The sequence below is a fragment of the Falco rusticolus genome, chromosome 10, assembly GCF_015220075.1.
Source record: "Falco rusticolus isolate bFalRus1 chromosome 10, bFalRus1.pri, whole genome shotgun sequence".
Lineage (NCBI taxonomy): Eukaryota > Metazoa > Chordata > Aves > Falconiformes > Falconidae > Falco > Falco rusticolus.
This window is the reverse complement of record NC_051196.1, coordinates 21,594,547-21,607,619: the sequence shown is the minus strand read 5'-3', so window position 1 is coordinate 21,607,619 and position 13,073 is coordinate 21,594,547. Positions and strand designations below refer to the sequence as shown.

At 49.6% G+C, this 13,073-nt stretch overlaps 1 protein-coding gene across 1 annotated transcript; it reads left to right on the top strand.

Moving 5' to 3' along the window:
* Positions 1 to 20: 20 nt before the first annotated feature.
* On the top strand, positions 21 to 7,364 carry BPIFB6 (BPI fold containing family B member 6). The gene is given in 12 exon segments (XM_037402659.1): positions 21 to 35; positions 603 to 679; positions 2,717 to 2,821; positions 2,902 to 3,048; positions 4,108 to 4,196; positions 4,579 to 4,685; positions 4,982 to 5,158; positions 5,329 to 5,382; positions 5,698 to 5,850; positions 5,852 to 5,869; positions 6,082 to 6,149; positions 7,352 to 7,364. Coding segments are annotated over 12 exon segments (1,023 nt in total).
* Positions 7,365 to 13,073: the final 5,709 nt, after the last annotated feature.

The window sequence follows — 13,073 nt, the reverse complement described above, 5'->3', positions numbered from 1 at the left end:
GCCACAGCAATGGCAGCAGCATGGCCAGCCCGGAGGTGAGCCTTGTGCAGCCTGTCTGCGGTCTGGTAGGATGCATGGCTGTCCCGTGGTGGAACGGGGACAGGGCTGAGAAGCCCATTCTATGGGCAGATGACAGCTCTTCTCAGCCTCACGTCAACCCTGTTTGAAATCACTAAGAATATTACTGACTTTCTCACAATTTCCACTGGGTTATGCACCAGCAAATCCCACATGCTCCAGCAGCATTTGCACAACCTCTATGAACTTTTGGGGAGTGAGAGCCACAGTTACACGGGTGTCTCCAAAAGCAGAATTTACCATTGCACATCTTAGGTTTCTCCTCACCCCCTGCTTCTGTCTGTACCATGTAATTAAACAGATCAGGTTTTTCTTTGGACTCAATGTGCAAGTCTTTGTTGGCTAATCCTGGGCATTGAGCAAAAGCGTTGGCTTCAGCCTGGTACCCAAAGCCTGAGGGCTTACCCAGACTTTTGAATTTATTAGTGAAATTACTTGTATTGCCAGAAACAGTTGGGGGTTAGGTTACACCACAGCCGTTACCCAGCCCTTTAATTCTCAGGTTTTTCCTCTTTCTCTGCCAGGGTTTATATGTGGGCTGTTCCTTGCCTCTCTCCAGAAGGTCAGTGCAGAGCCTGGACAACCTCTGGGGACTCTCCAGGTGAGGTGATGGCAGGGTCCTTCTCTCCAGAAGTCCCTGCTGTGGCAAGGTGCAGCAGATCACGTCATTTCCCTCTGGTGCAAGCAAGAAATGAGGGGCCAAGCCAGAGCAGACTGGTGGAGCTGTGTTGACAGTCCCTGGAAAGGCTCATCCCACTCCTGTCATGGCCAACAGCCATGAGGTCTCCTGCTGCTCCTATGGACAGGGCTCAGGGTGGCCCTGAGATCCAGTGGGCCATGTGTTCCACCAGGCAGCTCCAGCCCTTTCTCTGTGGCAGATTTTAGGCATCATGAGCAGCTCTGGTGCTTGTCGAAGGGGAATGCTTAGCATCTTGTTTAGGCACTGACTGTGGGGTGGGTGGTGCAGGACACAGGCACGCCCCTATGGGGCTGCTCTGGGGTGTCCATAGGTGTCTGAATTTTGGGAAGTGATTCTTGTATTTAGGCTGTGTGTTGGCCTAGTACAGCTCTGCTGGACTTGCACAGAGCCCTGTTTGCTTTCCTCCAGCATGAGTGCAGTGTTTAGCCCCTGATCTGTGGTTTGGGAATAGTCTCCAGCTCATTGTCTCTCTCTGTCTGTTGAAGCCTGCACACTCCTGTAAGCCTCTGGAGCTCCGTGAGCAGCTGTACTGGATTGGAAGATGTCAAGGGTTTGGTGCATTTTATTCCTTGGTGGCTGGCTAGCATGGTCAGGAGGAGCTGCTGGCCCAGGAGCAATCATCAGGATTGATCTTGGAATGATTGACTCAGCCATGGTAGCATCCATGCGTGGACACGTGGCAGCGGTGCGGCGGGGAAGCTGCCTGTCAGTGCCACGCAGCCTGCATCCCCAGCACATCCCTGGCCCGCGCAGCCTGCATCCCCAGCACATCCCCAGTTGCAGGGTGCCGCCGGCTGGCCGGGCTCCAGCAGCTGCCCTTAATCCACAGCAGAAGCCACTTCCCCGTGGCCTGCACCTCCTGTGTGGGATGCTGCAAGCAGGACCCCTCAGCTGTGACACCCCAATGTGGGCACACAGGTTGCCTCACCGGTGTGCAGCACGGTAAGGTGGAACCTGAAAATGTGCCTGTGTTTTGTGTCTAAAATCATGATGTGTGTGCAGCAAGTACCTGCTGAGCTCCAACTGTTACCCAGGGACAGCGGAGATTGCTCGTAATCTGAATTTACAACACACAAAACATCCTGCTGTTGGGATTTGTTAATAACAACATTCTATAGGGTGTAGTGGGGAATGCTGAGTCCCCTCACCCTCCAGCACAGGCTCCTCCCTGGGGATTTTGTGCTGAACTCCTCGTCTCGTGCAAATCTTCCAACAGTCTCCACTGCTCTGAATGAGAGTGATGTTCTGCAGAAAATGGCAGAAGCCACAAAAAAAAGCGCCGAACACCAAACCCATCAAAGGCATCTCGGGGTGAGCGATGATTAGCAGCCTTACAACGTGAGCCTGAGACTGGGAATGAGAAAATAAAAGCAGAAGGTTGGGAAGTGTCAGCCCGGAGGCAGAAATGAATCACTCCCTGCTAACAAGTGTGATATTAAAGCCGGTGATTTTCTGCCTGGTTGTGTCCACAAATACATGAAGAAACTATAACTTAAAGGCAACAAAGCGCGTCAGCTCCTGCTTCAGCACTGGCCGGGGATGGCTGCAGCAGCTCTGCAGCACCGGTGGGGTTTGCTCTCCAGGCTGGGGGTGCCCAGCTCTTACCAGTGATGTTCTGAGGAAACCCCAGGATTTCTGGGGGATCAGAGCTGGCCCTCTACCCCACAGGTTTGTGCTGGGTGAAAGCATGGAGATATTTTAAACATCAAAACACCTTTTTCCCAAGTTTTTTCAAAATTAAACAGTGCAAGCTTTTTGTTTGGAAGAAACACATTTCTAAATTTAACAGTGGTTTTAAACTGAAAGTTTAAACAAGGAGTGGAGAATGAAGATGGCGATGGCAATATCGGTGATAGGTGACTTTGATATAAGCAGCCTGACCTGGCTGCTCTGCAGGCTCCTTCTTCCCAGCTGTTTTCCTCTGGTTTTTTCCTGCAGGCTGAAAGTGAAAGATCTCCGTCCCCCGGTGATAGCGCTGGCACTCTTGCTGGGCTTGGGGCTCTTCGTGGCCATCTTAGTCCAAATGACCATCGCTGGGAAAAGGTGAGCAGGAGCTGAGGCTGGGGTGGGCTTGCTCATTGCCAAGGGTTTGTCCCACGGTGACTGAGCTTTGCTCTGAGCAGCTTTATAGGAGGAAACATGGAAATTGCCCTGGCAGCAAACCCGACGGCCAGCAGCCGGCTGTGGCAGGACGCCATGGGCATCCCCAGGTTCAGCTCCAAGAACTGCCACATTGCTCTCGTTAGCGTTAAAACCAACCTGCCCAGCAGGTGAGTCCCAAAGGACATCAGTGATATACCAGTATTAATGTTGCCTGAGAGGCATTGTTAAATCTTTCAGTCTCTAAGTTTGGATTTCTACAGGACACAAATAGTTCTTACTGTTAATTTTTTCCACTAGGAAAACCAAAATATTTTATGGACAAATTCAGGCCAGCTTTAGTGTTATTCTATGCAGTGTTTGTCTTTGGCATCAGTGCTCATTTAAGGGCTGCACTCCTGGGGTATCGGAACTTCTTTTAGGCATGGAAACGTTCTTTAGCTTTGCGTAAAACCAGAAGATGGCATTCTTGAGAAAAGGTTTGTAAAGAAAGAAAACATCTTTTATCACAGATTAGCCATATGTTGGCCTAATCCATACCAGACAGGTTTCTTTAGTGCTTGACTTCCTTGCCTTTTGATCTTTAGTAAATAATTATTGCTATGTGCATAGTGGCTGTGTCGGCTGACGTGTTTTCTCTGCCCAGCATGCTGCCTGAAGTCATGAACATGTTTCTGGACAGCACCCTTCAGAAAGTGCTGCTGGCTCTGGTAAGTCCAATCCTCCTCCCATCCTTGTTTCCTGGAGATCATCTCCTCCTCCTCCTCCTCCTCACTGCACTGTAACAGGTTTCACAGTTTTGCTGCAGAAGGGAGCTCGCAGGCTGGTAAAAGGGAGCATTTTGAGCAATTACTGGTTTTATGCAGCCAACACCCGCAGCAAAGGCACTGTCACTACCTAAAGCCTCCTCGTCCCAGCTCGGCGGTCAGAGATGCGGTGCCCAGGCAGAGCTGAACTCGATGCTGAGCACGCTTGATCCTAAAGGCTTGTCAAAGGGCAGATTTGCAGCCTCTTAATGTGTCATAAAGTCTGTCTGGTTTAGTCAGATATCTGTGGAGGGCCTGGCCCTGTTCATCACTCAGCTTAAGACAGGTTTACTCCAGAGTAACTCACTTCAACCAGGGACAGAGAAAACTGAGTCAAACTCTTGTCTGAGTGACTGATAGTGGAGGGTTCTGGTGCTTCTGGGTTCGAGTTGCACTGTTCTGGCAAAGCTCTTCTCCCACCAGAAGCCTCCGTGCAAGGTTTTCTGACACTTTGTGTCCAGCTGTGGATGAAGCGCTCAATCTTGTGAATGCAAAATTCACCACCATGACTTGTAAATTGACATCCATCCACCCACTCACCCATCCATCCATCCACCCACCCACTCATCTCCTCCCCTTCCCTTGGCAAAGGGAAAGTGCAGATCTATCACCAAGGATAGGCAATCTGCTGAGCTCTGACTAGGAGCAGGTGCGGACAAACCCCAGCCGGGGCCACACAAGTATCCAACCCCTCCTTGGTGCAGCTTCGGGAAAGCCTGGCACCACAGAAGCTGGCAGGGATGCTGGAGCCCACCAAAGCTGGAAATGGCATGTAGTGCTCATGACGCAGCAGTCTGGCACTGGTGAACCAGTGGTTTTGGCACTGGTGAGCACTCTCCCCACACCACAGAGCATGCACCTTCTGGTCAAGCATCCCTTTTTGTTTCCATGCAGCCGAAATCCCTCTTGGGTCTGCTGGGACCCTCCAATACGCTTTGCTGACCCCCGCCCCCATGACCAATGAAACTTTCATAGAGCTGGATTTGAAGCTGAGTGCTGCTGTCTAGTGCCAGGTCTTGGAGCAGTGATGTTTCTGACATCCATTTGCTAGGAAGCATTGTCCTCCTCAGCCTTGGGCAGCAGAGGCTTTGGGAGGGGTGCAGATGTGCTGGTTGCATTATAACACCTAAGTGCCTCCTCAGCTCATCGTTTTCTCTGGAGTTTATTGCTCTGTTTCATTGTTGAGACTACAGAGCAAAGCATCCAGTACCTTGGGCCTGGTCCAAACGCAAATCCTGACATGGATTTTGCAGAGACAAATGCTCTCTGACATTACTCTTATTACTGGTCCTTTTAGACCATTCTCCATGAAAAGGAGGGGAAGGAGGTTGACATTCCAATGGAGCAGCTACCTCTTACTTGTTTGCCACCAAAGAGGGATGCTGCTATCCGGCTCATCCTGTCTGCAAACTTCTTGAGTGCTGAGCTCTCTATCCTGCGGTCATCCTTCAACCTGTAGATCAGCAATAACATGGTGGGTGATTAGGGCTTGAGATTTTCCTCAAGACACCACTAAGAAATCTACACTCAAATACAAGGCAGATCCATGTGCTGTCAATGCCTCTTCCCTTCCCCATGTTAAACTCCCCCACTCCCCCAAGTGTGAGTGCATTAGGTCCCTGCCCCCTGACACTTTCTCAACAGGTTCTTGGGCTTCCCCCACTGGTGACTATGATGCTTGGAACCCTCGTTACTGAAGTGGGTGGACTTGGCTTGATCCTACTGGTCTGTGTGACATCTTAGGCTACTTAGGGCAGCAGATAAAGCTGCTCTCCATTCACAATGACACGCTGGGAACCTTTACTGCAAGGTCAAACAGGTGCTTTCATAATTTTATTAGTAAAAATTTTATTAATAAGATTATTTAAGGGACATACTACTGCACAGTATGGACCAGCTTGACTGCCACTGACTTTGGTGAACGTGACTGATGCTCAGCACCCACCAGGACAATCCCCAGAGCCGTGAAGTGGGCAGGAGAGCGAATGTCACCCTTTTGCTTTGACTGTACAGATTTCCAGGGTGCTGCCTTCATCACAGCCAGTGGTGATTGAAATGCAGGGAGTCAAAGCACCGGTGGTGACCATAACCACAGACAAAAGCTTTGTGCAGCTCTTCAGCACCGCTGAGTTTTGGGTTTCCCCTTCAGACTCTGCTCCCAAAAATCCCTCTTGTCCTGGATGTTGTGAGTTGAAGGGGTTTGCAGCTGGCAAGGGCTGGCTGTGGTCACCCCTGTCCTGACCCAGCAAACCTGCACCAACACTGGAGCCAGAGATGTGGGACAGTGGGCAGGGACATATATTGGGAAGGTGCCTGGGCAGGGGGTCCTGCCGGGCTGGGGTAGTTGGGGGGGAACAGGGTCCTGGTGGGGGGACACCCTTCCCTTTCCCCTTGCAGCACAGCAACCTGGAGGCACAGTTTGCCATTGCAAAAGAAAAGCTGCGGCTCTCCCTCGCTCTGCAAAGGTAAGGCAGCTACCAGTCCCCAGTGCCACCATCAGCAGTGAGAGTCCCTGGGCTGCTCGGGAGGCCACCCGCTACCTGTCACCCCTGCATTTTCAGAAGGAACCTTTGCTGTCTCTGCATGACGACTTTGCAGTTTATATAACAGCTATTTAAAAACAGATGAGGACGAACGTGACATAATCCAGCTGACCTCAAACCTGTTTTGTTTATTTTTTTCTCTTTAAGTCTGAACAGCTGAAGTTGTGATGGCTCAGGGTAGGGAAAATGCTCCCAGTGGGAAGCGGCCCCTTTCTGGAAGGAGGCTGGTGGAGCCACGGCCCCTGGTGCAAGGGGGAGGTTTTCTGGACGTCAGGGTCTGGGTGAGGAGTTCGTTGAGGGTGACAGGGCAGCTTGCTGGGGGAGGGGGGGCTGTGGGAGGCAAGTGACGCCCCTTTCCTCTCCCTGCAGCCTGTCTCAGTGGCCTTGGCTTCCTCCTCCCTGGGAACGTTTGACGTGAGTTGGGCAGTCTGCACCATGCGTGGGGCTGGCACTGTGGCTGTGAATCGCCATGCTGACTTGCATTACCAAATACAGATTTTTTATAAAAAAACAAACCAAACCAAACCAAAACAAGAAAGCCAAAGTGAATGCTGAAGATTGAGATGTTATTTCAAGGAATAATATCTCAAGGAATAACAAATGACAAATAACTGCCCAAACCATTTACCCACAGGCACGAATGCTCTGGAAGGGGTCCCCGCTCGCACCGTGTTTATTTGTGGGAGAGTTTTGGCCATGAGTAACTCTCCGCTGTGTGGTACCAGCATGGTGGGAGTGTGGGCTGGTGTTAATTTTCCTCATCTCCCTCTAATCCTGATGCTGAGATCAAGACACTTGGGTGGGCGAGTGCTGGTAACGTGTGTCTTGTAAGAGTGTTGTCCCCTGGAGCTGCACACAGCTTTGGGCTTTGGGCTGCGAGGAGGGTGCCTGGCACTGACTGCAAGGTGGAGAGCAGAGCACTGCTGGGGCTGGGAACAGTCTCAGCTGGGGCAGTTTTCATAGTAATTGAGGATTTTTCAAGTGTTCCCATTCTGCTCGGGGGAACCTTTACAATATCCCTGCAACTGGAGAAGGTGCCGGATGAATTGATGGGGTGAGCTGGGTGGACAAGGCTGCTGGCAGGTGGAGTGGTGGGCAGTTTACACCACTTCTCTGTGTTTCAGGAGCTTCTGCTGAAAGGAGTTTTGGCAGATATAATTCACATGGCTTATGTGCCATCGATCAACAGTAAGCACGGCTATGGCTTCATCTGGGGATTCGCTATCTGTACAGGGGAAATAGTTCTCATTTCTTTTCCTATAGACTGTTGCCTTTTTTTTTTTTTTTTTTTTTTTTTTTCTTTCTGGAAATGGCATTGCCTGGCTGACCTTGCATGCTTTTCCTGCCCTCAAGGCTGTGAGTGACTCTGCCAGGAAAATCACTTGCAGGCTGTTTTGCACCCGTGGGTTTTGCAGCAGGAGCTGGAGGACGGCAATGCCTCCCACTCAGGGTTCTGGCACACCAACCGATCTATTGCAATGGGCAGGCTTCTTCTCTGAAGCCTCTTTGAATGTTGTTCCTGTCCTCAAAATCAAAACCACTTGCTGTCATCAGATTTTTGCCTTTAAGTCTCCAAAAATCAACATGTCCCTCTTTACCATACCTAAAAACCAGCCAAAGTGTCAGTAAAAAAGCCCACCCTGGAGCGTCAATTTAGCTGCTCAACTCATATGGACAATATGCCAAAAGCAGAGATTTTGTTTATGCTAAAATACCCAAACCCAGGAATTCCCACCCTGTTAATTTTTCTTCTGATTATCCCCAAAGTCCCTTTGGCAGGCATGGGCAGGCAGCACGAGGGTGGGCAGGCAGGGAAGCGCTGGAGATGCAGGCAGTGGCCGGAATGCCTCTGAGAGCAGCTCCCACTCGCTCCAGGGGTGCTGGGCATCACTCACTGGGCAAACATCAGTGGGTTTGAGGTAAGCATGCTCGTGCAGTGGTTTTGCTGTAGCTTGGGTCAGCCCCGGCGTCAGTGCTGTTAGTCCATCACACCTGAGCACAAAACAACTGTTAAATCCTGCCCGTGTCCTTTTTATTTTTAAATCTGCAGGATGCTCTAGTACTGGACGTGCCCATTGCAGAGACCTGAGGCACGGGGAGGTACGGCTGAACCCACCGCTGCTGCAGGGACCCAGCAGGAACAGGCGGGCAGGAGAGCAGCGAGGGTGCTGGGGCTCCTGGGGCATTTCTTCCTCTTTCCATGGCTTTAACTCCACAAGCTGAGATAAAAAAGACCCCATCACCCCATGACAAGACTGGCCTGCCGTGTGCCTGGTGGAGCCAGCTAGGCATGCCTGGGCAGAGGTCGTATTTCTTGAGAGGACTGGTCCCTAAATAAATCACGTTTGCAACCAAAATAGCACGTGCATTAGCGTGCTGCAGGCAGCAGCGTGGGCTGTCATCGGGGTGCAGCATCCACATCTTCCACAGGAGGAGGGTGCAAGAAGGGAACCCTCCTGCTCCTGGGGTGCATGTGGGAGAGGAGAGGAGTGTGTCCGCAGTCATGGGGGGGGGGGGATTAGGACTTCTCAGAATGAGTTAGAGACGGGCATTTAGACATCTTTACCTGTGGTTTATCGGCTGCATTGCAGATATTGATCACAAGCATATAGTCCACTGATTGCTGGATAATTACCTGTCATCAGCAAGTCAATAGACGGCTTTGATCCTGATTTCAGCAAGCCGATATGATTTAAACATTTTTTTTCCTGGTGACAGGTAGCTGGTGCAGAATTAAGGATATCTTTGAAAAGGTTATTGTGTTTTTAATAAATTGTCCCCAAGGAAAATCTCGCTGTGAGGCAGGCTCTGAGAACTCCATTTGTTTTGTTGTGTGCGCTGCCTGACCCAGCAGGCATTTGTTCTGAAACGCGTGTAAGGAATTGTCCTCGTCAGGAGTCCTAAGCAATGAGGGAAGCAGCCATAAAACCAGCTCCCCATGAGGACTGGTGTTTATGGTGCCTTCTCTCCTCATTTCATTGCAAACATTGTCAATGACAAGCACATTTTTTTAAAAGATATTTCCCTGATTGTGCTTGCATTAGCTAAGAAACAATCAAACAGTTTCAGCCTCCTTAAGAACAAAAAATGAATCAAAATAGCTGTACGCAGCCCCCCGCGCCCCCCAGGAGAAATCAAGGCTGGAAATCACAGAGGGCACCTGTTAATTTTTCATGAAACACTTAAGCATGCCGTGAAGCTGCACTATCATGTAACCGGTATTTGACGCCCTGGGGCACTTGGTGGAGGTGCAGCCTTCAGACATGTGCAGACACCAGCGTTGTCCCCTGGAGCTGTACACAGGCCCCAGCAGCCCTGAGCCCCCCAGCAGTGAGGGCTGTACCAGTCCCTCACAGTTACTGGTTCCGGAGGGATGAATAAGAGAACCAAGACTGCACTGGCTCAGGGGCCCCACAGAGACGGTTTCCTCAGGCAGAAAAGGGACGATGCCATCAGCAGGAGAGCAGAGCAGAACCATCTTGTTTTTCAGCCAGGGCTAACGAGTTTCATTCTGCCTGCCCTGGCCAGAGCCTACTGCCCTCTTGCTAAGGTCAAGATCTTTAACACTTCTTGAGGGCACATCCCTTTTACTGCCTGCCTTTGTGTCCCAGTTTCCAAGTGATCTGAGCATCAGTACCGTGTCTGTTCACATCAGTCTATTCTTCTCCCTTTGATCAAGTCCGTTCTGGCTTGCTCTGTGTTTGTCCTCACACAGTGGTTTGGCTTCGTGTTCTTGGGGCTTTGAAAGTTGCTTTAGCAAGACCTGGACATCACAATGTCATTCTTTTTATGGGAATCTGCTTCAGCTTATCCAAAATATTTAATTGTCAGAGACCTCTGCATTCAGCAACAGCTGGTGAGAGGCCAAGTTACTGTCATGCCTGAAAGGTCACTGCACAGAAGCTATTCTCTGTGGTGCCAGAGTGCCCCTTTACTGTGTGCTGACCATTATCAAGTCTGGCTTTATGGTAATTTGGGTTTTGTGTAGTGATTGTCCAAAGTATGAAATGATTCAGGAGGGATGATAACATAATACCATCTTGTTAACACTCTCTTCCAGTTATCAAATGTCATGATCTAGCCATGACAGCAAGGCTTTGTGCTCCCGAGGTGCCTGGCTGATCAGGTTGCAAGGAGAGTGGCAACTCCTTAAATACTTTGGCACTTTTACCATCCCTTCCTTGGCCTTTAGCTAAGATAATTTTTAAAGCCGGAATTAATGTGTGACAAAAGCTGGCTAATCTGCTGGAAATACTTATTTCCAAGTTTGCAGAAGGTATTAACTCTGAGCAAGCATTTTTCTGGACTATTATTGCTCAGAGCTGGGGAGCAGCCCTTCCACCCCTGTCATTAATGAGCACATCGGGGATGAAGAGTTCACTGCTGTCCCCTGGGCTGATGCATCCTCCCCTCTGCCATGGACAGCTTTTGCTGTGCCTGTCAGGATGTGATCCGCACACAGGGACAACATTTGGTCTGTGGCCCACAAAGGAGGGGTTTCTTTTTCCTGCCCCAAAGAGCTGCTGCTTTGGTGCAGCTCGAGGCAGCAGGTCCATGTATCCGTGTGGTGCTGGTGACCAGGGCCAGGCAGGGCAAAAGGGGGAAAGCCAGCAGGGCTGTGGGAGCACATGACACGTTGGCTCAGAAACAATTTTTGCTCCTTTTCTTCTGCTTGCAGCAGTAAATGAACTGGCAACAAATAACCCATGATGGACGAGGTGGGACACGATTTTTCAGCATGGAGAAAACATGCCCAGAAATTTGAAAGGGCAGGGGCCTGGACAGAGCTGTGATGCAGAGGCAGGAGACCCTGGGCAGTTGTAGCTCTGCCGGTATGCCCACACTGGGATAAACAGTCCCTCCAGGACTTCAAAATGATCCAGAGCTGACAAGCTCTAGCCGGGGAGCTCCCTGGCTCCATGGTCAATGGCATCACCCACTCAATAGTATCTCCCCATGAGATGTCCAGTCCATCCCATGTCCGGTCCTCCTGGAGTGCCATGAGGCAGAGGTGATGGACCTGGATATAATGCCATGCCAGTTAGACCAGTACAGTGCTTCCAAATCAGGTGATGTCTCCTCAAAGAGTCTGTCAGCTCGGGGTATCTGTAAAGCTGGGACACACCATCAATATGCCTTGTCATGATGTCACTGTTCCTTCCTGGTTCAATACCTCCTTTTCCTCAGTTATCAAATGGACTACGAGCCATTCAGGCCACTGGGCAGGTGCTGTTGGCTTTGGCCACTCTTAGGTAAGTTCACAGTCTGTAGGCAAGTCAGGATGGGAACACTGGGCATGGCTGGTGAATACCAGGCTCTGTTACTGTCGCAGCCTGTCTTTACATGGAGAAAGGTGCTGCCTGCTCCTTCATTTATCACCCATAGCGTGTGGCACCCCCTTACTGCATGGGCTTACTGTGAGGGTGAAGTGCTCAGTACCACAGCACCAAGAACTGTAGAAATATTTAACAGTGAGGGGTGGTCAGCATTTTGACACATATTTCAGCCAAAACTTCAATTTTATTGGGGGGTGGGAAGGTATTTTATCAGGGCATGACATTTCAGCCATGTTTGCATCTTGACATGAGAACAAGGCCAAAAGGATGATACGCTAAACCAGGCAGCGGCATGCGGACTGGCACCGAGAGCTGGCCGAGTCTGCTTCTGCATCTACGGGTTGTTGCTCAATGATTTACCTAACTCCTGACATCTCTAAGGAAATATTTGCAGTGGAAGTCAGCAGAAACCATACATTATTTGTTTTGCTCCCCATCAATTATCGTGGGTGTCCTCGATGACATCGCTTGCCTCTTTCCTGCTGTAAAGCTCTATATATGAAGATGCTTGATGCAGGTCAGCTTCAGAAGACAGCCACATTGGCTAGAGAGAGCCTCGTACTCAAGAGCGTGGTCAGGTAAGAGCAAACGTATTCTTCAAAAAGTGTGCTCTTAGCTTCTGCTTCTGCAAACCTGAATACTTCCCAAAGGAGAACCCTTAAGGGTTTTTTGGGAGTATTGGATTTTTAACAAAAATTGTTATTCTTGCCTGCTGCCTGCCTGAATTATGCTCCAACAAGTAAAATTCATGGTGGTTTTCACTACGAGTTTCTCAAGAACAGACATGCATGTTCATTGTACTTGCAGTCCTTGAAGAAGAAAGGGTATTTCATGGTTTTCATAACCAATTATCACTTAAATTATTTTTGGTGGAACTCTGTTATCTGAGTTAGATTTTAGCTAAGGTGAATTAGACCTCTCACACTTGTTTTGATCCCTTTTTGATGTGTTATTTACATTTAAATAGATTTGGGGCAATGAAGTTCATTATGGTTCTTTAAAAAAACCCACTGCTTCAAGTTGTAGGACCCACAGAAATATTTCAATTACACTGAAACTCTAAAAATTATCTTTTCCTTCTTACAATTCTACCAAAAGGTGCTTTTATGAAGAGGGAAGCCTCAGATGTTTGATGTTTGCACAGAGGTCATGACATTCAAACAAGGACATGTTCTTCCTAGATATGTTGGTGTGTTTGCCCGGTGTAGACCAATCGCTTTTCTTTCTGTGACTAGAGATGATCATGTTGTCAGATATGTCCTGTTTTCCCATCATGAAGGATACAGGATCTTGTTTCTTAGAGAAATTGCCACCCAGAACAGATGTGCCCCAGATCAGCCTGATCAGTCGCCAACATTGCTCACGGGCGCTGAGGGGTTAAAGCAGGAAAAAACCGAACAAGCACTTGCTTATCACTTGGCTGCCATGAGGGTTGGTCTTTGGAGCAGCTGCTGTTGAAGTTCTGGTTCCTCCTGCAGGAAAATGCAGTTTTACCATGCCCACCAGTCTG